This window comes from Anser brachyrhynchus (genome assembly GCF_964034855.1).
Source record: "Anser brachyrhynchus genome assembly, chromosome: 13".
Classification (NCBI taxonomy): domain Eukaryota; kingdom Metazoa; phylum Chordata; class Aves; order Anseriformes; family Anatidae; genus Anser; species Anser brachyrhynchus.
In genome coordinates this window covers 583,536-607,705 of record NC_137708.1, presented here as the reverse complement: position 1 = coordinate 607,705, position 24,170 = coordinate 583,536, and the positions used below count along the sequence as shown (strand labels likewise).

General features: G+C 45.2%; 1 protein-coding gene across 3 annotated transcripts in view; it reads right to left on the bottom strand.

The window, feature by feature from the left end:
- HEPH (hephaestin) overlaps positions 1-23,914 on the bottom strand; it is a 29,318-nt gene extending 5,404 nt beyond the window's left edge. Inside the window, exons 1-21 of one of the 3 annotated variants that reach the window (XM_080554212.1) lie at positions 23,775-23,914; positions 23,302-23,480; positions 21,048-21,244; positions 18,568-18,812; positions 17,692-17,904; positions 16,934-17,113; positions 16,260-16,514; positions 15,500-15,668; positions 14,234-14,373; positions 13,030-13,161; positions 11,579-11,790; positions 9,791-9,941; positions 9,264-9,476; positions 8,227-8,437; positions 7,833-7,972; positions 6,905-7,036; positions 5,830-5,936; positions 4,843-5,068; positions 2,637-2,776; positions 2,093-2,255; positions 923-955 (exon numbers count right to left, since the gene is read on the bottom strand). In XM_080554212.1, the coding sequence (XP_080410338.1) occupies positions 923-955; positions 2,093-2,255; positions 2,637-2,776; positions 4,843-5,068; positions 5,830-5,936; positions 6,905-7,036; positions 7,833-7,972; positions 8,227-8,437; positions 9,264-9,476; positions 9,791-9,941; positions 11,579-11,790; positions 13,030-13,161; positions 14,234-14,373; positions 15,500-15,668; positions 16,260-16,514; positions 16,934-17,113; positions 17,692-17,904; positions 18,568-18,812; positions 21,048-21,208 (3,223 nt within the window). In that variant the 5' untranslated portion in view covers positions 21,209-21,244; positions 23,302-23,480; positions 23,775-23,914. Of the gene's footprint in view, positions 1-922; positions 956-2,092; positions 2,256-2,636; positions 2,777-4,842; positions 5,069-5,829; positions 5,937-6,904; positions 7,037-7,832; positions 7,973-8,226; positions 8,438-9,263; positions 9,477-9,790; positions 9,942-11,578; positions 11,791-13,029; positions 13,162-14,233; positions 14,374-15,499; positions 15,669-16,259; positions 16,515-16,933; positions 17,114-17,491; positions 17,631-17,691; positions 17,905-18,567; positions 18,813-21,047; positions 21,245-23,301; positions 23,481-23,774 lie in introns of those variants that run through there. The other 2 variants (XM_080554213.1, XM_080554214.1) reach the window with 2 other exon arrangements.
- Positions 23,915-24,170: the final 256 nt, after the last annotated feature.

The window sequence follows — 24,170 nt, the reverse complement described above, 5'->3', positions numbered from 1 at the left end:
TTTCCAGAATGCACTTGCTCAGCCCCACCAGCAGTGAGTCACTTCAGATCCTGAGTGCTTACGCTTCCACGGTGAGGCAGCAGAAACCTTTTCAGAAAGGCAGCTATTTGCCTGGATAACAGCTGTCAGTCAAGGTTTTTTGCTTCGTGAGCACATACATGCTGATGTTCAAGTAGAGTGTAAAATCAAATTACATAAATATTGTTAGTACTGCTGTGACATTTCCTACTCCTCTTCTTTACACTCATTTTGAGTGAGGAAAACATTGCCGAGAAGAACACGGCAGAACTATCAGTGGAGAGGGACTGAAGACTTGTAGATAGATGGTTGTGCTTTCAGCTCGTCTAAGCTGGCTCTGAAATCAGCTCAGATGGATTTATTCAAAGCAGTTGAAAAAAAAGGAGCATTTGTGAAGACAGATGAAAAGTCACGTGAAGAAATCACCACTATGATCTCTTCAGACTTCTACCTCCAGGAAATAATCTAAGACGCCCCACAAGTTTTGATTGAAAAGCATAAGAAAAATAATCTCCTTTGCAACATTCTCCTTTAAGACCCTTTGAATCTCTGCTTGTATGAGAAATCCACACACAGAAGCACAGCAAGATGCGAGGACACTAAACTTTTTGACCTAACAAGGTCAAACAAGCCTAACAAGTCTGTCTTAGTTTTATCATCAGAGCACAGACATTTAGAGGACAGATAAACAAACTCACCTGGAACCTCCCTGTTACCCATCAGTAGCCAGGCCTCAGGCTAACACCCTGCCCAGCATGGCTGAGAAGAGGCTGTAAATGGTGTTTGTGCTTCTCCCTCCTCACCCTACAAATCTAGATCTCCATACTGACAAGAGTTCTCTTCCTCCTTTGCCACACACACACACACACACACACACTTTTTAGCAATACAAGATATACTATACCTTCATTGTAGTTTAGAACTTCAAGCACTGGCTCTGAAAGGAAACAAAAAATGGGTGACAAAGTGTTGGGCCGAACAAATCAAGTCCAGAACATGGCACTTCTGGCAAGGATCAGATCCAGATGCAACACGGTTTTCCAAGGCTTGTATGTTTTCTTTTCTCCTGTCAATGTTTTCCCTCTCCACATCACACCAAGAGTGTTTTTGCATTACCTGCTTCAAGAGCAGACTCCCTCCCACTGCACAACCCTCTGAGAAAAAAGCACAATCAGTGTCTTTAAGTGTGGGCTTATCCCGGCTGGCAGGGTCATTTGGTCCCCCCACAGCAGGATGGGGGAGAGGACTGGAAGCTCAAAAGTGAGAAAAAACTTGTAGGTCAAGATAAAGATAAGTGAAAGGGAAAACAAAACAAAACAAAACAAACAAAACACAACAAAAAAATCCCCACAACTGGTGCAAAAGCCATCACTCACCACAAGCAGACTAATAGCCAACCAGACCCTAGGCAATGGCTACTTTGGAAAAACTTCCCCTCGGTTTTGTTACTGAGCACGATGTGCTACAGCCTGGAATATACCTTTGGTCAATTTGGGTCAGCTGTCCCAGCTGTGCCCTCTCCCAGTCTCTTGCCCACCACAAGCTACTAAGAAATAGAGAAGACCTTGATGCAGTATAAGCACTGCTCAGCAACAGCTAAAATATCAGTGTGTTATCAGTGCTGTTCTGGTAACAGCACAGTACAGGCCGCTACAAAGAAAATTAACTCCTCTGCAGCCGAACCCAGAACAGTGTCACTTATCTTTGAACACCTTCCACTGTTTCCTGGTGAAATGAGAAGCCTTAGGACATGCGTTCAGATCACATGTAATATTCTTAATAACAACAGTTGCTAGCTGACGGCTGAACATTGCTTCCCAAACTCAAGCTAAAATAAAACTCATAACACCACCCTAGGCAAAGTAGTAACAACTTGGTTTGCAGAGTTTAACTCCAGCTGCAGGTGTTACCATATTCCAAAGGAATATCTTAAATTAATAGCAATTATCCACTCAATTAGCTGGCAGTTTATAGTATGAAAGAGTTGCTAAGTACGATGCAAACACAGGATTTAGTAGCATTAGTGGAAAGTGCCGTTATACATTTCACGGTAACAAGCAGCAATATTTCCAACCTGGTTTAGGCAAGACTTCGAAGAGTATCTCCATGCCAGCATGAATATGATCAGATACATGACAGTGAAGCAGCCATGTCCCAGGGTTCCCCGCCAACATCTCCACCATTTCAAAGGTCCCAGGGAACAGATCCACGACATCTGCTCTGTAGCTTTTGCCATTCTGTCAAAGGGAAGGGAGACTGTTAGCATGCAGCGCTCTGTACGTCTCTTGAGTAATGAAGGATTCTGTCGGTGTCACTAGAGATCACATCAGTGCTACTACAGTTTATAAAAGTTCTACATAAGACTCACAGAGCAGCTCCAGGGCTGCAACTGTGAAAACAAATACAACCTGGTAATGCCTAATCCTGAGAAGGGTTTAGCTAGACATATCAGCACAATACAGAGGCTCAGTCAGTTGGATCTGGATGTGTAAAACCACATCCCTTTCCTAGTTGGGTGAAGTTGCTGTGAAATCATTCACGAAGTTCAAACCAGAGTCACACAAAAGGGATGATATCAGTGGCCAGTCCCCATTTCATTATCTACAGGATATTCTTACCTTGTATATGAAGGTCTCAGCATGAAAATGGACTGTGTGGACATCAATCTCCTGACCCATTCCCAGCAGGTACCAGTTCACCCACTCTCCTTGGAACATGGTCAGCCCAGGCAAGTTTGCATAGAGCCTCCCATTGATCGCTGTGCAGTGAATAACATGCAGAAAGTAGAAAAGGCTGTTATTGAAATGGTAAAGATGATGAGCCATCTCAGAAGAAGAACATGATAGACAAGTTAGATGCTTCAAAGCTCATCTAGGAACTAGTGCATCGGTGTTTCATGTCTTCCATATGACAGTCTCCCAAAAAGTTTGGTGGTCTTTTTACAGCTCAGCTACTTATCCACTCTGTTAACAGAAGACATGACTTGCATATAAAGCCATACTGTAAGCTCATCTCAAATAAATCTCAAAAGCTACTTGCTGAAAACCTGGAGTCAGCCAGCAGAGACAGTTGCTTCTAGAAGTCTGGATGCGTAAAAGAGCTTTGGCTCAGTGCTAGGGAAATATATGTATATACATATATACACATAAAACTCTGAACCATTTGCTTACTGAACAATGAAAACAGGTAATTTCTGCCAACAGGCAACCCTGTCATTATATATGTCTCATGCTGGCTGCACACATTATGTGCTGATCATTTGAAAAATCACTACATGGTAGAACTTCATTTCATAATTAGCACAGCAAGAAGGAATACTGCTTTGACTGCAAATGCAGGAAAGGAACCAAAACAGTGAGTGAGTTGCATGAGAGAGCACACAGGGAAACTTCCAGGCGTAGATGGCAGAGGGAAAAAGATGGAAAGAGACGATCTGAGGACAGGAACACCTCTGTTCAACTCCCAGGTGTGCCATAGGCACTTTCTGCAGCCCAAAACAAGCATTCAGCTTCAGTGTTGCTTTTGCTAGTGTCCTGGTTCCAGTTAGGACAGAGTTAATTTTCCCTCATAGTAGCTGGTAGGGTGCTATGTTTTGGATTAGGATGAGAAGAGCGCTGATAACATGCTGATGTTTTAATTGTTGCAGAGCAGTGTTTACACCAGGCCAAGGACTTTTCGGCTTCTCGCTCTGTCCTGCCAGCGAGCAGGCTAGGGGTGCAGCAGGAGCCGGGAGGGGACAGACCCAGGACAGCTGACCCAAACCGGCCAAAGGGGTATTCCATACCATCTGGCGTCATGCTAAACAATATATAGGGGTGGCTGGCCGGGGTGGGGGGCCGGCTGCTCGGGGATAGGCTGGGCATCGGTCAGCGGGTGGTGAGCAATTGCATTGTGCATCACTTGTTTTCTTACACATTATTATTGTTAATACTATTATCATTATCACTATTATTATTATTATTGTTATTATTATATTCCTGTCTTAATAAACTGTCTTTATCTCAACTCACAGGCTTCGCTTTCCCGTTTCTCTCCCCCATCCCAGAGAGGGAGGGGGGAGGGTGAGCGAACGGCTGTGTGGTGTTTAGCTGCCAGCCGGGTTAAACCACAACAGCTAGCTATAATAATTGAGTTGACAAATATAACTTAATGGACATGAGTATTTGGGGATTCTTTGTATCACCTACACAAAATAAGGAGTAGTAATAGCACATATAACGGAACGCTCTGCTCTTCTCATCTCATCAAGATGAGCCCCTTGGCATTTGCAGAGAATATTTTAGGTAGATCCAGACATAATATCTAGGAAAATCAAACACCACATGAATTTAGAAAAATCTGTTAATTCTACTATTGCAGGAATAGTTTTCTTGAAAATCAGCTAAAAGAACTAGCCTATGTATTGCAACCACACAGCCTGGTCAATTAACTTGAAACCTAACATATTGTTATGGTCCTAAGATGAACAGAGTGACATCAGTCTGACATATTAATTTCACATTTAATATTATTTCCTCTCCGGAGTCACTCAGACACTTTAGATATTAACCTCTCTGGCCCATGTCTTGCTATTCCTCCTGAGAAGGACAGCCATAATGATCAGCCTTCATTGTAGATCAAACATTTGTGTCGTGTATGTGCTATAATACTGAGAAATACAGAATTTAATTATGTTTTTGCCACTGATGAGGGAAAAGAGGGATGGCATTTATTTTGAGTCAGGCTCTTGTTTTCTGGGCTTTTCTGACAACTTACAAAGGTCACAGAGTCAAGTTCAACTTTGCATAGATAGCAATTAGTGCTCAGGTGCCTAACAGACATTACCATGCATTTTGTTGCTTTCCACAAATCTTTCATCCAGTAGGTCAATATCCTTGTGATTTCCCTTACTGTAACGTTGCACATTCTCTTCCAAGTACCAGGACTGATTTTCATCAAAAACCAGGAACAGCAGAGCAAACTCCCTCTTTACATCCTTTCTGACTCCGTCAGTTTGCAGCGCCCCTTTCCGGCAGACCTTCAGGGGTCCAATCAGACCGCTGTACATATCCTAATCCGAACAAAGGATAAAAAATCTGAGGCAAGGATCTTCTCACCCTGACTTTTGTACACAGCTCTTTGCCCTTCAGCAACCATGTTCACTGTTCCCTGCATCGCCCCACTTGAAACAAACTGGGCTACTGCATAAGTACTCTCATTGGTGAAAATCAGCTAGCAGAGCACAAGAGCAGTGACTGTACATGCTCTTATGAATGCAAATCAAAAAGTCATAAACATGAATGATGTCAAAATACTCTTCATTCTGTGGCTGCAAAAACATCTGCAACTTGAGATAAAAAGACAATGATCTCTGGATTTAATGTGATGCTTTACTGCAGGATCCATCAGGTTGTTTCCCTGTAAAATCAGTGCTATGACAGTAGAACCTAGCAATGCTCAAATCTCCCTGTTTTACTCATATGGCCTAAATTTGGATAATTCCTGCCTTTCTAAATTAACCCTGTTGATCTCACCAATACAAGCCAGGACTCACTAGGAGATGTTCCCACATCCTGCAAAAAAACTGAAGGAAGGTTAGTTTCAAGGTGACATAAAATTGCTTCATGCAGGTTTGCATTAGGAAAAAAATAATTGATAAACATAACAAATTTGGAGGATTCCCTCTCCCAGAATGCTAGACTTATCACTAGATGGTTCTTATACCTCTCACCTGGGCCAATACCTAAACTGTATTCAACTCACATTGTTTTCTAGAGGGGACCAAAAAATGGTCTAAACATGCTTTTCTGGTTATAGCTTCTTCTGTTTTACCTTTACGGGGTCCACCATGGAGTAGTAGATCCAAGGTATACAGGCTGAATCATTTGGCCCTGGACCAGACCTCTCAGGAACTTCCCATTGGTATGTCACTATGTCACCTGAGGGACAGAGAAGCACCGTTAACATCAATGTGATAAACCAAGTTGCCAGCTTGCTGAGCAGCATGCAAAGCAGAACAAGAAAAAACGACCCTGTCTCAGAAGTGTAAAAACAATTCTGATTTTGTTGGACGTTTCTCTTCCGTCAGGCACTGAAAAGCAGGATGGAAGCTCCCCTCTCACAAATGAAGCAGAGGGGTGACAGGAGGCACACACTAACAGGAGTTGGCACAATTCTGTTTTATTTGCCATGTTTGAAACTAGACCAGACCAAGGGAATTCTGCCTCTCCTCAGTACCAATGGAGCTTGAGATGATCATTCGTCTCTTTGAAGGATATTTATGATGCTCATTCAAGTTCCTTTTTGAAATTACTGTTTTGCTTATTAGTAATACATTTCAGAAAGACAGGGCCCAACTGAAAGCCTGTCTGTTGCAGAGGCATAGCCTGCTCTGAAGAACGTGCAAGTTGAAGGGGACCAAAAAATTAAATAAATTCGCATCCGGAACATGAAAGAAATTGGTGACCTCAGTCAGCATTCTGACAAGCAACCATGCACATCACAAAACACACAGGTGAAGAAGCAGAACACACAGGAAAAGAAGCAGATTTCTCCATCATGGCTCATCAGCCCTGGGCTACTACCAAGAACTGACTAAGCTGTGAGCAGTGATCACCTTTCTCCTTCTTACAAACCATGCTCAGTATTAAGAACAAGGCCGTACAGAAAACCCGTGCTATGCTTATCCCAAAGTCACAGCAGAAATATGAATTCCCCTGGGCTTCCCACACAAATGATGATCACAGAAAACACAGTGAACCTGAAAGACCAGTTATTGTTCAGTTCCAGGTCTCCACCAGAAGAAAACAAGTATCTCTAAGCCTATTTAAAAAACAAGTCTAGCTGTAGGCTAAAGTTAGCTTCCTAAGTTTGTACAGGAACAAGGCTTGAGAACATGGTGACTTACCAGGGTTTGCTACTTGTGGCTGCCCTGTCTGCCTTTCCAGCACCCCGTGTGCATGAATGGAGTAGGGTCGTGTGGCATTGTTCTTGAACACAATGTTAAGAATCTCTCCCACTTCTGCCCCCAGAAAAGGACCTGGAGACAGCAATAATATGCTATAGCAATAATATGCAACAGAAAAAACTATCAGTATATCTCCTAAGAATATTCGTACCACTTTTTCATTCTCTTCTCCCCAGAGATATTCCCTTACAATATTTATGATGCTTCCTCTCTCTCCTCTTCCTTAATTTCTGAATACCGCTAAAGTTTGCAACATCTTTATCATCCCATGGCGCTAGTTTCAAAAAAGACCAGTAATGTTCAAATTGACTCAACAATGTCACAAATCAGAGCTGCAGCCTATTTCAACTGACACACACTGCCTCAACTTTGCTGCTCTGTCACCACTTAAAGTCCTGGTTTCATAAAACAGCTGTGTCTCCATAGACTTCATCAACATTGCAGCATGCTTGTCCACTTCCCAAAGCCAGACTGCTTTTATCCCAACTGCATTTCTTTTCACAGCTACAGATTTTCAACTACATCTCTCAGACTGCTATACAGAAGGCAGCAGTTATTTCTTCACAGCTAGAGAAATGCTGTTGTGAAAAATGCTTTGCTTGAGACATGGAAGAAATCTGGCAGCAAAGGCAGGCTTAAGAACCCAGCCTTCTAGGACAAGCTGTACTCAGGACCCTCTTTACTGCTTTCTCCATGGCTGGCAGGCCTGGACAACAGACAAGTCCGAATTTCTCCTCATGCTTGCACACACAGCAGATGTCTGAGCATGTGGGAGGCCTTCAGATTACAGCCCTTAACCACTGAAGCACTGGCGTCCAAGTCCCACTGCTATGTGAATGGAAAATGTACCCCTTGCACACTTCCTTACCTAGTATCCCCAGGTGTTCATCACCGTTCATCCTGGCCTTAGGAGTCTTGAAAGTCCCATCAGTGTACTCCCTGTAAACTGCTTTCTTGTACCGGGAGCCAAGCAGCCCATTCTCGTTGCTCAAAAATATATCGGCGTAGCTGAGAAATGCAGAACGAGTGCTGTGTTACTCAAATGCTCATGGGAAGTAATCAGCTAACCTCTGGTAGGAGTTTTGCCAGCTGACAGTTTTCCCAGAGACCTGCTGCAGCTGCAAAGGTTGAGGGCAGCGGCTCCATCAGCACCCAGCAGTAGCATATGCACCATGTCACATGTGGCCAAGTTGCCCTGACTGACCTTACCAAGGTCTACCGAAAAATCCTTGCCCAAGGCATCCCCAAAAGAGGGGCTGTACCTCTCTGTGGAGTGGCTGTGCCGCTCCCTCTCCCAGCTCCGGTCCGGCGCGTAGTCCCACTCCACCTCCTCCGCCGCGATGTAATAGGTGCGCACCCCCCTGTACGGAGGGGCAGGAGCCAGATCCCTCTTGCCACACTTGGAAACAGAGTAGTGTTCCCTCATCCCAGCCTGGTAGTGATTGCTCGTCTGGCAGTAGATCTCAAAAACCCCTGAGGGAGGCAGCACAAACAAGGAAAATAGCTACTCTTAAAGATCCCAGGAAACAGCTGCTTCCCACGCACAGCTTGTGACACGGCTGACATCGGTATGTGCGCTGTGTATAGCTGAGTGTTTGTGTAGGGAGCTTGGTTGCCATAGGCTGAGATTAAAAGGGGTTGTTAGAGACACCAGTGAGGAATGGCACAACAAAGTCCTACCCAAAAATCATCTTGGGAAGCTGTCTTACACACACTGTAACCAGCTTATTAGATGTAAAGAAACAGATGAGGTAACAATTGTGCTACCACTGCTGGTTAAGTAAGAAGTCAAGCCTGCAAATGTCAAGGGGAGGAGACAAGCTGCAGCAGCAGAGGCCATCACATAGCATGAATGAGACATGGCGTTGCGTGTTTAATCCCAGACTGGGAAGACAAGGATCTGAAATTAACGTGAACCTCTGCAAGCCATGGACAGCAGAACTGCACTGACATCTCTACTACTTGATTCTGAATGATGTGTTTGCGTGTTTCCATAGATAACAGGCAGCAAAGTCCATCAGGGCTATTACTACAAATATTTAATAGGAAGAAGCAGCAGACTAGAGAATCAGCCTGGGACAATACAGAACAAGATCCTGTATCTCCTGTTCTTCTCCAGAAGCAGATGCAAAGATGAGAGCTTTGGGGTTGTAAATGGGGCCAAACATGATCTAAAGCACAGCTCAGCTTGTAATGCTTGTAACACACAAGTTCACATCGTGCTAATGAATCAGCCACAGGAGCAAATATCACAACTGGAGACTTTTCCTGACACTAAGTTAGATACATAGACACTTACCCTTGTTATCAGGTTGCATGAAGGCAGTAGCAAATGTGTGGGGGAACAGGCTGGTTGAATCTCTCCGCATACCGTTCATCTGCAGGGTATTTCCCTGAAACACAGCTCCATGTACATCTGCTTCACTGCCCAAGCCCAGAAGGTGCCAGGACACATTGTCTCCTTCACAAACATCCAGCCCAGGCAAGTTACCAAACATAAATCCGTTGATGGCTGCAAAGGAGAAAACAATTTACTCTCTGCAGGTAGATATCAGCCTGGAGATTCATTCTGTGTATATGCTGGGACAGGACCGGCCTGCCAGTGGAAAAGCATCTTCCTTGTAATTTGCCCCTGAATACATTCAGGACAGGCTTCCTGAGACAGCGTGTTTCTTGTCCAACATCCCACCCGCTCTGTAGCTTCACTTAATTTCAGCCCAGTACAACACACAACCACTCCAGCATCCCAGCTCTGACTTAATGTGAACACCAGGACGTGTTTTACAGGTTCAGTCCCACTGCCCACAGAACACCATCAGGCCATACCATGCATCCTGTTTGATTCCTCAAAGCCATCATCCTTTTTCACAGAAGTCTCTTCCATCCTCAAATAGTACTTTATGTTTGCATTTAAATACCAGCTGAGGTTCTCATCAAACACACTGAAGAGAAGGTAAAATTCTTTGTCGATACCTTTCTAAGATACAAACACAATGATGGCTGTTAATTTTTAAAATCAACTATCCTTGCAGATAAAGATGTTTTGTCTGGCTCTCACTTTCGTCTTCATCTTATAACTTGGCTCACAGAGGGCCAGGGCTCTGTCCCTTTACTCGAATGTTTTATCTTTCATTTCACAAGAGACACCACTTATGCATTTGTCCTGATATTGCTCAAGTGAAGTGATCAACATGTGCCCAAGAATATTACTGCATTGTCTCCTTCTCCCACCACCCTTACATTTAGTGTAGGTTTTACCACCCACCCACATCAGACCTAAGAACAGAACTTGGCTGGTGGGGCAGGCTGATGACTATGTTCCACCCCTCCTTCCTCCTACCGCAGGCATGAATTTGTTTTTTGTTGTTGTTTTTTTATTACCTTAAAATCGTAAAAATATTAATTATCCTACGAAATGCATCCCATAAGATGGTGCGTTTCCCCATTAACAGAACATCGACTGTGCTGTCCAGATGCTCATTTTGGTATCAGCTTCCTTAGCTGTACCCAGAAGGCCATCCTGCAGAGAGGGCTAAGCATTTTCCAGTGGGGCACAGAGGCATGTGCAGAATGGCTGTGCACCTGTCCCAATTAACCATTCATTAAAGGGTTGCCTAATATTGTGGAGCCAGAATCGCTACCCCAGGTGGTTTTTCCCTGTCCTACCTTTCCAGACAAGTCTGTCTTTGTTTTGTTTACACCCTTTTAATGCCCGTAAGTGTTTCATCATTACCACAGCTCCTTCATGTAGTGGGCTTTATATATCCTTGATCCTCTCTGAAGATTCACAGTTCTACCCTAACGAACATGCTGATCTCTTCTGAACTCTTAGTTTAGCTACAACACGCCACCAGTGAAAGCAGGCAGAAAGCAAACTCCACTACGGAGGCTCAGTAGAAGCTATTTTCAGATTTCTCAGCCACTGCCTGATCTGAACTGCTACGTAGGTAGGATGACAGTAGGCTATTTTTCTGCCGCCTATTGTTTTTCACAACAAAAGTCTGTTAACATCTTGCACTTCCCCGGTATATTTATTTAGATTCTTCCCAGGACTTACTGCAATGAGTAGAACATCCCCGAATGAAATTCCAAGAGGAAGCTCTGGTCACCCTTCAGATTTCACCTATCTTTCATCAAAACCATAGAACAAGATGGATTTTCATATGCTTTTTTTGTAGTCAGCTATGCTTGAAAATGAGCTGACCTTGCAGAATAAATAAGGCTCACCCAAACCTCAAAGCATCATATCATTCAAGCACACCATGTAGATTTCCATCTGTAAGTATGTCAAGATGGCTTTTTTGGTGTTTCTGAGATTGCAATGAACATTTCACATGCCTCTGAAAAAAGTACTTTGTTTTAAAGCAAAGCCCAGGAACTATTTCAAGGGCAGCCCTTGGGAGTCCAGAATGCTAGCCTATCCCACCAGAACTGTGGCACACAAGTGCCCTGATGTTAACATGTTGTTAACATGATGTTAACAGACTTTAATTAGACTCTCTGGACTCACACTGTCACACATTTGTTTTCATTGTGTTCCCTAACGTTTGCTGATGTTTCCTCTCTCCGCCAGGTTGTTTCCTTGTAACAGTGCAACAGGAAAATCCTTTTTACCTGTTTGTTGTTGTCATCCAAAGTGCCTGGCTTGCAGATGACCAGCGGGCCTACCAAGCCTGAACTGGAGTCTTTGACAGGGTCCACAGCAGAGCTGTACAACCAGGTCAGGCAGGGAGGGTCACTGGGTGTCGGCCCAACATGCTTTGGCACAGTCCATCTGTATGTAAAGTTCTGCAGAGGTGCAACAGAAACCCCATGCTGGGACAGACCTTTAAAACAGAGATTGGGGTGGTTATTCTCAAGGTCCCTGTACAAACTAGTTGCATCTTCTCACCAGTTACATTCACACTTGGCTTTCACTCATGTCACTAAAACAGCAGACGTCTCGAGGACGGAAGTGGAAGTATCCAGAGGGCGCACACAGAGCTGCTCTCAGTATCACTGAAATTCCTCCCTGGTGTCAAGGCAGAGATGGGCATGGTGACAGCAAATAACGAAACGGATCCAGCTGCATCTGGGATGATGAATGTTGGAAGCGTGTGGTTACCTAAGCTGGAGTGCATTGGGAATGCTTCTCTGCTCACTGGGGTCTCAGACAGCTAGAAATGGTTTGAGCTTTGGTTTACCAGTTTCATTCACAAAAATAGCACCCCTGGAACCATGCTTCCTCAGGCACCCTCTCTGGGCATGAGCTTTGCAGAATGACTCCTCTTCTGAGGCCTCAGGCAGGCTCAGAGGACTAGGCAGGCTCCAGAGCACACCCAGTCTCTCCTGGATGCAGGAACTTCATAGCACGGAGGAGACATAGGCTGTGGAGCTCCACCACCAGGATTAGTATTAAATTAATGTGGTGGTTTTACCCTGCTGGGCAACTAAGCTCCACGACAACCAATCTCTCCCTCCCTCTCCTCAAAACAAGAGGCGGAGAAGAAAATATTATGTGACAAAACAGGCTCATGGGTTGACGTAAGGATAATTCAATTAAAATGAAAATAAAGAGGGGGGGAATAATAATAATAATAATAATAAAAAAGAAAAAATCAAGCAAAGGCCTCATGGAAGCAAAGATGGGACAAAACCAGTTACTCTCTACTTGCCATCAACAAGCACTGTTCTTCCACATTCTGGGAAGCAGGGCCTCAAAAAGTGTCTTAGTTGTATGGGAGGACAGAAGTCTTCATAACAAGAGCCCCCGCCTCTCCTTCTCCTTTTCTACCTTTTATTGCTGAGTGTGATACCGTGTGGTACGGAACGTCGCTGTGGTCGGGTTAGGTCAGCTGCCCTGGTGATGACCCTCCTCGCCTCTTGCCACCCCAACACCTACTGGCTTTAGGGGGTTTGGAGAGCACCTTGATGCTGTGCCAGCACTGCTCAGCCAACAGTGGTGTGATATCAATGCTGGTCCTGCTGCAAATGCAGAGCACAGCACCATATGGGCTGCTGCAGGGAAATTTAACTACATCCCAGAGAGACCCAGCACAATTAATTTAAAAATGTTAGCCACAAACCATCATGGTACCGCATCCCTTCCCATGCCTTCCCATAAGACACTCCATGAGGCTGGATGCTGAACGGCCAGGAGGCTTTGTTAACAAACATCACCAGGATGGTGTCACCAACTTCAGCTTTTATCACAGGACCTACACAAACACCAGAGAGCGAGCGTCAGCAACAGAACAAATCCCAGGACAACCACATGAACCAAACAATGCAGGGCCACCTTTGATCCAGGGCTGATGGGAGAAGATTCAGAGCAGAGGTAAATGGGGGATCAGGTCAAATGAGTTCATGCAACTCCCCCTGTGGATGTTGCTTATTTATCTGACCAGAATTTTTCATTGATTGCTCTTTCAGTGTGTTTAGTTTAGTAGAAAAGAACTGTAATTTGTTTGTATGAAGTCATATCCAAGAATTCCCTCACTTGTCTTCCTATAGGAATGTGGCTGTTGCTGGCAACCCTAGCCCTTTTGTTTTCCCTGGCTCCCAGGGTCCAGCAAGACTCACAGTTAGACTGCATCTCCCATTCTACGTACAATTCCACCACTTAACTTATATTCAGCTGCTTAATACTTCCTTGTGTCTCTTTCCCCACGAATCTGTATATTAATCCATGTGCTCTTTCCTTCTGTAGCCTCTCCAGGTATCGCTGTTGCTAATTTCTGGTGTCATTAGATTATTAGTCACTGTTGATGCAGGGAACTGGACCACACCTATGTGCTTCTACTGTGTATGGCACAGCCTTCAAACATGATTCAACTCCCTCTGAAGATTCTCTGTTTTCTTCTCTCATCTTTCTTTATCATCCTCACTGATACCTGGCTCTAACAGAGAGAGCCCACGTGGGAGAGGAAGCTTTCTGTGAGAAAGTGGGGTTTGTACTGTGCCTTGAAGACAGTCAAAAGCATAAAACTAGGGGCTAGTACTGTGACCTGTTTAGCTCTGGCTATAAACACTGCTTTGTAGCTCTGATTACTGTCACAAATATACTGTGTCCCTCAGCCCTTACTACTGACCTCTGAAGACTGCCCCAGCAGAAAAGCAACTCCCTCTGCTTTACCATCTGACATCCTAGGCCTGTGTGCCTCAGTCTTAAGTGTAAGTGCTGTAAAACACCTCACTACATCAAGAAACAAAGGCATAGTTAACTCCTGACATCAGCCCATTGTTCTCACTGGCACTGAAAGAGAGTTTGTGTTGCTGGATGATTCCTACCAAGTATCCCAAGGTGTTTTTCTTCTTCTGACTGCTGCTTTTCCTCACGGAAGCTCTCATCAGTATATTCCACATACTTTGCCTTCCAATAGACTCCCCCAATTCGGTAGAGGCTACGCTTGAAATACTTCTCAGCAGGGCTAAAGGCAAAAAGCAAATGTTAGGTCATTTTTATGGAAATCAGTCTTTTCTCCTGCTTCCTCCCCACGGCCCTACTCCCTACTACCTGCCCCTCTGGCAATGCCAGCAGCATCTCCAAATTAAGCAGCTTTCCCAGACAAGGGGAGCATCTCTGGTTTGGAACAAGCACAGCTCATCACTGTGAAGCATTTTCACCCTCCAGGCTCATGTCAGCTGTGTTCAGGAAGCACTGCTGGCACAGGGACCTCTCCCAGCTGAAACAACCAGGTTCAAAGGCACAGGTCTGAACAGCATCTCTCTATACGATATGCAAAAGAGGGCAGCGCAGTAAATGGGAAGATGGGACACAGCCCAGGGGACAACCGCAGTCATAACTGTAAACACACAACAGCTGTAAGGAGAGATTTATTTCCTTTGCCACCACCCTCTCCACCACACAGACAGATGTAACCTGCCTTGCAGGAAAAGCAGCTTAGTTACAAGGACAAGTCACGGGTCTACATAGCTTGCAGTTCTATGGTCTGGAAGAGTTGCTGCATGGCTTTGGGTAAATCATTAACCTCTCTGCATTTCTGCTTCAGTCTCCAACAGCTTCCCAGGGGAGGGAAGGGAGAGGGAGGCATGCCCTTCTTTCAGTTTCAGAAACCTCTGCTATCACAATCATTTGACACATGGAATGGAAAGCTGTCATGGAGGTCACTGCATTTAATTTCCTAGAAATTGCTTGCTGCAGCAAGGCTACACTGAAGCATATCTGCAGACTAGCTCTGCCACCCTGTGTCTGCTGCAAGATGCACTTGCTTAGTAGCTTATCAGATCTGTGGATTTCTTCCTAGGTCAGGCACACCAAGCAGAAATGAAGCCCAGAGAGAAAAGCAGCAGCTCATGTTCTACATAAACTGGGACTCTTGGAGTCTGCAGGTAAGGCTACAAAACACAGCAGCACACTTCCATGTGAAGTACCCTGAGATACCTAGTACTGCGTTTGTCCAGCTACAGCAGCTGACATTTTTAGTTGGGCTAATCCATGTGAATTGCAGATATGTAGTTTGCTAAGAAGGAAATCCCACATTTTCTTCAGCAGCCTCCCCTCATACTAGAAACCCGCATCAGCCTTTTGCTTACCTGCCTGCCTCACTCAGCTGTTTCCCGCTGCTTTGGTCACGTCCTGAAGGTCCATAGTCCCACTGCAACTCCTTTGCAGCTATGTAGTATTTCCGAACTTTCCCCTTCAGGGCAGGTTCCAGAGCTTGCCGAGAACAGGGCCGGACTTCGTAGAAAGCCCCCATCCCAGCTGCCCAAAACATGGTGGAGGACACACAGGCTTAATGCCTCTCAGCCAGCAAACAGTCCCACCTTCCTACCACAAACTGGCCATTCCTTTTCTGTTGTCCCCAAAGGTACATGGCTGGGAGGTGATTAGAAGAATGATTTGAAGGTCATTAGAAGGTGATTTCCCACATAAAGGAGTTTTTTCTGCTGGTAAGCAGAGCTTCTTACCTTAAATACTGGACGCTAGATAAGCATGGACAGAGAGCAAACAGAGCCTTCTTCTCTCCTCAGATGTACCATGCCAGGGCCTCTTACAGGGACTACTGTTCTTAGGGCACTGCCTCATTTTAAGTTTCAGCTGTGCCAGTGTTCACCAGTGACCAACGTGGAACATCATACGGTGGTATAAGCCACCCCTAGTAAGCTTGGCATATATATTAATAACCAACCCACCCCAATTTATACAAGACAAGGAATCACCCATTCAACTGTGGACATTTTTAATGGGAATGCTGCCCAAGGCACTGTCCCCTACCACAAAGTACATCAGAAGACCACACTGGGAGAAAAAAGGGAGGCCACCATGTGGAACACACTCCAGTGTCTGCCTTACCTTGTATGTGATCATTGAGCTGACAGCTCAGGAGCCATCTCCCAGGGTTACTGGGGATCATGTCTGCTGTAACAAAAGTGGCTGGGAAGAGGCTGGCCACATCTGTCCTGTGGCCTCGAATGTTGAGTGTTTCTCCATGGAAGTAGGCTGTATGAACATCGATTTCATTGCCCATTCCAAAGAGATGCCATGAAACGTGATCCCCAGCACACATCGTCACCACAGGGAGATTCCCAAACACAAAACCATTAATAGCTGAAAAAACAAACAAGTCAAAAATCAGAGATCAGAAGAAGTGCCTTCAGAGCTTCTGCCTGCAGCTGACAATACAGACAGATTTGAAGGATAGACCTACCCAGAACTCATCCTCCCTTCTTCTGGAGAACTCAGTTCCAGAAGTCATTTCCTAACATGAAGCACATTCAAAATCTTCAAACAACTAAGAAAGGCTCACCCAAGCCAAAGATTAGATCAAAATAACATTTTTTCCCCTGGAGTTGCTGCACTCTGTGACATTGTTTGCTTAGCACGTGATCTCAGACCTTTCTACTACCCTTTTTCCCTCTACCTGCAGCCTGGTATACAATGGCAGAATGTGCATTTCAAGATACTAGAGCACTGGCACACCCAGAGTATCTGGGCAAAGTCAGTAACTTCACAAAGACGACACTGACCGTGCATTTTGTTGCTCTCTTGGAACTCTTCATCTTCTTTGTCTACAGAGCCTGGATCTGTGCAGAATGACACAATGTTCTCATCCAAGTACCAGCTTAGGTTCTCATCCACCACACTGAACATAAGAAAGAAATCAACATCCACATCCTGGCGTCTTTGAGAAGTGCCAGTCAGTATTCCTAGGGTAAAGAAAAGGTGAATGATTACCCATCCATGCAGAAAAGCAAACATTGGTTTTAAGGGTTTAAAACAACAAACAGAAGAATAACTTCTTATCACACAAGTCAGAGACAGATGCTTTCCCCACCATTCTAGCACGGCTCACTTCAGAGTTCTAGCAATTGCATCCATTTCTAGTACACTGCTGCTACTGTATGTCTCAATCCTATGCAGCTCTAGCTCCGCATGGCTGAACTGCAACTCCTTCAGTGTTCTCACTTCTGCTGAAATCAAACAGCACCCCTAGTTTTTTAATATATAAACTAGATCTCATGCAAGATTCCCCTCCTAACATGGATTTAAACAGCCCTCTCAGATCAAGAAGCCTACAAGCTCACCTGCCTGGCCACTAGAGGATAAAGACAACGAAATGATCAGAACCCAACCAGAACACAGGTACTGTCTTCTTCAGCCATGTCACATTTTCCCATGAGGTTGGGAGCTGCCCGCTGTAGTATCTTCTCATCCTGTCCTTATCCAAGTCACCACAAAAATCTTCATAAAATGGAACTCAGCTGCTTTCCCTGGGAATTTTTACCTTCTTTGCATGTAAGTAACGGCCCAATTAACCCAGATGCAATGTCCTTTGGCGCATCAATATGAGAGTGGTAGATCCAGGTCAAGCAGTTTGGATCATCAGCAGTTGGGCTGTGATCTTCAGGAACAGTCCAAGTATAGGTGTAATTCCCTCCTGGGGGGACAGCATCATCCTTCTTCTGATCCTGGGGGGACATATCAGGATACAGGGATCCTAGAACAATTGAGCAATCACAATATCCATTCAAGAAGAGCAGAGATGTCCAAACATGTAACCTTATACTGAGCCTCTCACACTCAGTAGATAGCTGTGTATATATATTTGGGTAGCAGCTTTCAAAGCAAGACTCAGCATCCCAAGGTTGAAATAGCACTTAATATCATTCATTAAAGAGAAACTGAGTCACAGAGCCCTTGTAAGGCAACATGCCAAGCAAACAGATCAGCACAGGCTCAAAGGTAATTCCCATTCTGCCTACTGCTACTTGGCCTTCAACAAGGCCACGTGTAGCTCTTTGGTCTCATACTTTGTCATTCCTGTGAAGCTCAGTGAAGCTTATCACACTCATGGCTCTCATACTGCAGCACTTTAAATAATGAATATAACATTTTCTATGCCACTTTCCCACTCGCAAGCCTTGGGAGCTCTACAAAAATCAAGCAATCTGGACTGTGTACTTTAATGCCCAGGTCAGGAAACTCCTCCCAGACCCGTAAGCCTACAAACTCGACATTGTGACTTCACTTAAAGACTGAAATACAGTTGCTTTCCAGCAATACAGCTCTGGGCTAACCAAGTCTGTGGATTCTTTACAGACATTTCTCCTCAGTTCCCAACCAGAAAAATCCATCTCCATTATGGCAGCAGCTCATTTACCTTCAGAGTCCTTTTCATAGAAGACACCATGAGGATGGATTGTATATGGCCGACTAGCAAAGTTTTTTAGGTGTACTTTAATGGTATCCCCCACTTCTGCTCGGATGATGGGCCCAAGGAACCCCAGCCAGCCAGGTTTGGGAATCTCAGTGGTGTAGGTGGAGTCTGTATATTGCTTGTACACAGATTTCTTGTATGTGCTTCCCACCCTGTCTTTGCCAGGCTGCAGGAACACTGAGGCCTTTCTGTTAAATTCAGAAAAGGGAAAGGCACCATGAGTAATGCATTATACAAAACAGCTTGTCGGTAACACAGCAGAGTAGCGATGACACGTAGCTTTCTCAGGTAAGCCCTAAAGCTCTCAGCATCACAGAGAACCTCCCATGCTCTACCCTAACACACCCTAAGCCAGCAGCGAACTTTCTCTTCCCACCTATGGCTGTTGTGACACAGAACACAACCTATTCACGAAACAGTGAGTACTGGGTGATAGAACTGTCTGCTTTGGAGCACATGAAATGTAACAGGACACTGGCCAGTTTATACCTTGCTGAGCCTGGGGCTAGAGCCACAAGTACAGTCAGATACCAAACTCCAGCTGATACACAAAGCCATGGCCTCACCCTCCATTTGGCATGAAAGGACAAAGAGCACCCCTGAGCTGTGCAAACAAAGAATGAGAAAGACGGTGCTTCTCTGACAATCACATGTAAGTGACGTGGGAACACCAAAGCCCTTCCCACTCCCGCTTCCGCCTTTGTCGGTCCTTTGGAAACTTATCTCAACACCTTTGTGGGGTTTGCTGCTGGATCACAAGAAGGGGTGAAAAAAGAATCTCAGGAGCTCTCTGTCAGAAATCCAGACTAGAAGATGCTTTTCGACTCAACAGATCCTTAGCTACTTGTAGTATGACAGACAAGTCAGGCAGGTATGTACCCTGCACTTAATCAGCTTTCAGAGTTAAAAACTCATACAGGTACTAAAGTTCAACACAGGAATATATTTGCTCTTTATGACTATGTCTTAGTAGATAAGAGATGAGTCATGGTACAGGTATGAGTAGGACAGGCCTAAGTGAGAGCTCAGGTTACTTCTCTCACCCCCTTAGAATCAATCACGCTACAGCAACATACATGGTGCTGAAACAGAGGCAAACCCAACACATCGCTCCAGAAGACGAACAGTGCAGGCAAAAACCAATTAACATTGCCTTTGTCATTCATTGTATAGCTAGAGCCCAGCGCCTCACAGTCTAAAGCTCATGTTTCTGAGGTCATCCCTGGAGCCACTATTATCAAAGTGTATGGATAATTCGTATTTTTTGCATATCTGCCTCTTTCCCTACATAGTTCATTTCTTCCAAACAAAAAACATTCTTCAAGCATTTTACCAATTCTAATATTCATATCGAATCCTTTTCTTATCGCTAGCAGTTTGACTTCTGCAGTCATTGTACAGGTCCCAATAACCAATTGTGTGCAGTGACAGTTCAAATACTTCAAGTTTAATAGTCGTTAGCTTCATTTTCTTCTCTTCACGTATTATGAGAGAAAGCAAACAAAAATCACTGCATTCGTTATCACTGCAGGAATTGGTGAAAACACCTTTATTTAGCCTTTATTTATTTTGGGGAGTTTCCTTTTCTGTGAATAATATGAGTCTATTCAGCATCTCCTGAGAACGGGGAGTTTATCATGCTAAACTGGTGGCCCTTGTTTTTCCTTTGAACCCATCCTAGTCCAGTTGCGTCACTTCTGAAAGAAAATGTTGAAACCCCCGAATGTTATTTATTATGGCATGTGAGGGTAAACAGCAGAGCAAGTCAATAAACACAGTTCATCATAGAAAAAGGAAAAAACGCAAATGTCTTAAAAAAGCTGTGGAAAGCAAGACCAAATAAATCTAAACAAAACAACAACAGAAAAAATGTCTGGGGTTTTGAAAACCAGAAACAAAAACTGCTTTTGTAGTGACTCAAAGCAATTACTGCAGTTTCCACATTTACTTTTCCCACAAAAACATTTTTAAAACAACTAAGGTTTCACTCACGAAGCTCCATCCAGTCTAAGGCTTGAAATCCCATTTACATAAAAACAAGCCAGCTTCATTAAGTCATTTACATCAAGGTGAAAACTCATCATGTTTCAGGATACGTAAGCTGATCACCAGCTGGAACTAGGAAAAATTAAACCTCAGGGCAGAGTATTGCACAATCTGTTCTATTATAGAGTGTTTGTACTTCCCTCTAGCATAACCAGCATTGGTCACTGGATGCTCCATTGAACTGACCATTCTTTTTCCCACTGGTACAGTTTCGTACGATAAAACAAGTTAACCATTAAGCTCATAAAGACCAGACACTTGATCCTGTCTCTTGCTTGCTTAGATGCCCCAGAATACTCGCATGAAGTTACCCAGAAAATTACTAGTTTAAGCTAGCAGACTTTAACCAGACCCAGTTCTTACAGAGCAAAACATACAGGCTATGTGCAATGCTTTGATTACTGAACATGTTCTTTCCCGTTGGAGCATAGTTCCAGTCCACCTCACGGATCCCCAGGTAATAGACTCGGGTGATGCCTCCAGCAAACGTGGGTTTTGGCAAATGGATGCAAAACAGCAACAACCAGAACAATTCCATTGTGGCCAGAAGTGAATACTCTTTTGGAAGATAAGCCTGTTTGGGAGAAAAGGAAAAACAAACATAGTAAAACAGAAGCAGAATGATCTCATAACTTTATCCTAAATAAGCTGGTTTGAAACTACGGGACATTTTGAGAGGGTGTGAGGACATCAGGTAGAAGTCCTACTGTGGTGTTTAAAACTCCATGGGGTCTGAGACAACAAGGAAATCATCCCCATAACACACGAGGTGAACAGAGGTTATGCCAGTAAACCGCGCTTCTCTCATAACAGTTTAACTTGTTGCTTTGTCTTTTGAACAATTTGGCCACATTACATGTTTCATAGCGTTGAGGAAATGCTGCTAATTTGGTAAGATTTCACTCGGTAGGGGATAAGGTGAACAGTCACAGTGTTTGTTAGCAGAGCAGGCACCCATAAATATCTATGCTGCATAACCATCTTAAGGCCTGGGAGTCCTGAGCAGAACGTGCCACGGGCAGCGGAATTTAAAGTGATCAGTTTTTCGCCAATACCGATGCCCCAAATCATCTTAAAGGTCCACATACAAGGCAAAAGAAAATAATCCTGAACAAGAAACTTTATAGTTAACTGTTGCCTATATCCCTCTGCTCTACTAAGCCACCTGAGAAGTATGACTCAGTAACTATGAAGTAATTGTAAATTTTAACTTTTTTCAAGATTGCTCTTATATTAACTATTTTCTCCATAATCTAGATCATGAAGTAAGGACCTCATAAAACTTGTGATTGACAACAAGCTTGGTGTATGCATGAGAAATACTCTGAAGACAGATCCAATGCAAGCTGCAGAAATTTTATGAAATCGAACCAGTATTCACAATATTTTATCTTGTTGAAGAACTACCTGCATGAAGAAGAAACTGATGCAATATGGAAGAGTAGAATTACACCAGAGGATAAAAAATAGCTTGTGAATAAAATGGATGAGAAAATAAATACAAATCACATGAAAATGCTTGCGAAAGATCTCATCTGGTGACGTACTTAAAGCTGGACGCAGCCAATAACCAAACTGACATCTAAAATATATGTCCAGCTCTTTACACACATAAAAGCAATCTTGAAAAAGCTCAGCAGAGAGAAACAGGAAATGTGAGAATAAGAAAAATGCGATCTATCAAGGATATTTAAGGTAATCAGCTTTCTTTAACTTCAAAAAGAAGGGGATGGTGACATAGCGCCACATCAAGCAGATCGGGTTTTGTTTGCTTTTATAAAGAGGCTTGTCATTATTTATTCTCTTGTCTTTGGTAATAACCACATGAATTGGAGGTTTATTTGCGGCAAAAGTAGATATTCTGAAAGGTTTTGGCTAGCACGGCATCACACTCAAATGGCTTTCCCAGGGAAACTGTGAAATCTCTTACCAGATCTGATGCCCAATACATGCGATTGGACCCCAGCACACCGCAACGGACAGGACACCTATTCGTATCGCTTCCAACCCGTAATTCTGTGATTTCCAAACATGCTGTCCTATTCTCAAAAGCTAATCATAATTAAGTATTACTGATTCCAAACATTCACTAAGTTTAGAAGTTGAAAGAAAGCATCTCTCAGCGAGGGGCTGCTCGGCACGCTCAGCCAAGGCCTGGGCTCGGGGAGCTGCAACCCGCAGCCAGCGCCAGGGAGACCGAGCTGGGGCTGGGCGCCGCCGAGACTGGGCATTCGGTGGGGGCTAATCTTTACAGTCTCTGATCTTAACGGCTTTGACAGCGGTATCAAATCCTAGGGAAGGGCAAAGCTTAGACTGCATACCAAGAATGAGCAGTGACTCTCGGAGCTGGCCAAGAAACCTGCCTCCCGACAAGTCCCTGCTGTGTCAGCCCGCGATTTCTACGTGACCGAGTCCCTGCCTGCCGCACTAAAGTTCAGCACTGCATCATCGGTGCGTTTATCTGATAAACCAGACTAGACCAGAAGCCATGGCAGGCTAAATGCCGTGCGAATTTGCTCTGGTGTTGAGCAAAAAAGTCAAGGAAGAAACCTTCCGGACAGCCTAACAGGGGTTTTCGCGGCGGTCCCGTCCAGAGCTGGTGCCGGAGCCCGAGCGCAGCGCTGCACACACCTGCGGCGCGCTGGGAAGCGGCACAGCCCCGGCCAACCGAGACTCCCCGGGCTAGGCTGGCTCTGTCCTCACATCGTCCTCACAGCATCTGATCACCATCTAGTTCCTCTGCTAATGCACGGCAAACAAAGTCAATAACCTTTACATTCTTTTTCCAGAAGTTCATTTTTCATTGAAATCTATGACAAGAAAAAAAAATCCAAACTGTGCGTTCTGTTCGTCAACGAACGTCGGTGTTTTATAGCGCAATCTTCACTGCCAGGAGTTACCGCTGCCGACCCGTTAATAAAACCGGAGTCGCAAACAAACGGAAAACCTAGATTTTAACACGTTCGGTGCCCGATCAACCCCCGTTTCAGCGGATTAATCGTAACAGCCCGCGCGCTGGGCTCTCCCCCGACATTTCACCCGAGGAAAGCCCCTGCCCAGGGGGACGCGCACCCAGCGCCCCGACCCGTCCCCCCCACCCTTACTTTGCGGAGCGGGGCAGCCGCGGGTCCCGACGCGGAGCCGTCAGCTGCGAGCCATCGCCCTGCCGCGCCCGCAGCGCAGCGCGAGCTGCCGGGCACGCACCGAGCGCCGCCGGGGACAAAGTCTGGGCCGTAAAGCGGGGCGACGCCTCGCCGCGGGGGGACGGCCGGCTCGGGGCCGGGGCCGGGGCCGGGGCTGGGGCCGGGGCCGGGGCTGGGGCCGGGGGCACACGAGCCGCCTCTGGGGGCCGGCCGCGGCGACCCGCGCCCGCCGCGCCCCCGGAGCCGCCCCGCCCGTCCCCGCCCGCCCCCCGGGGCGGCACCGGCCTCCGGGACCGGGACCGGGACCGGGACCGGGACCGGGACCGGGACCGGGACCGGGACCGGGACCGGGACCGG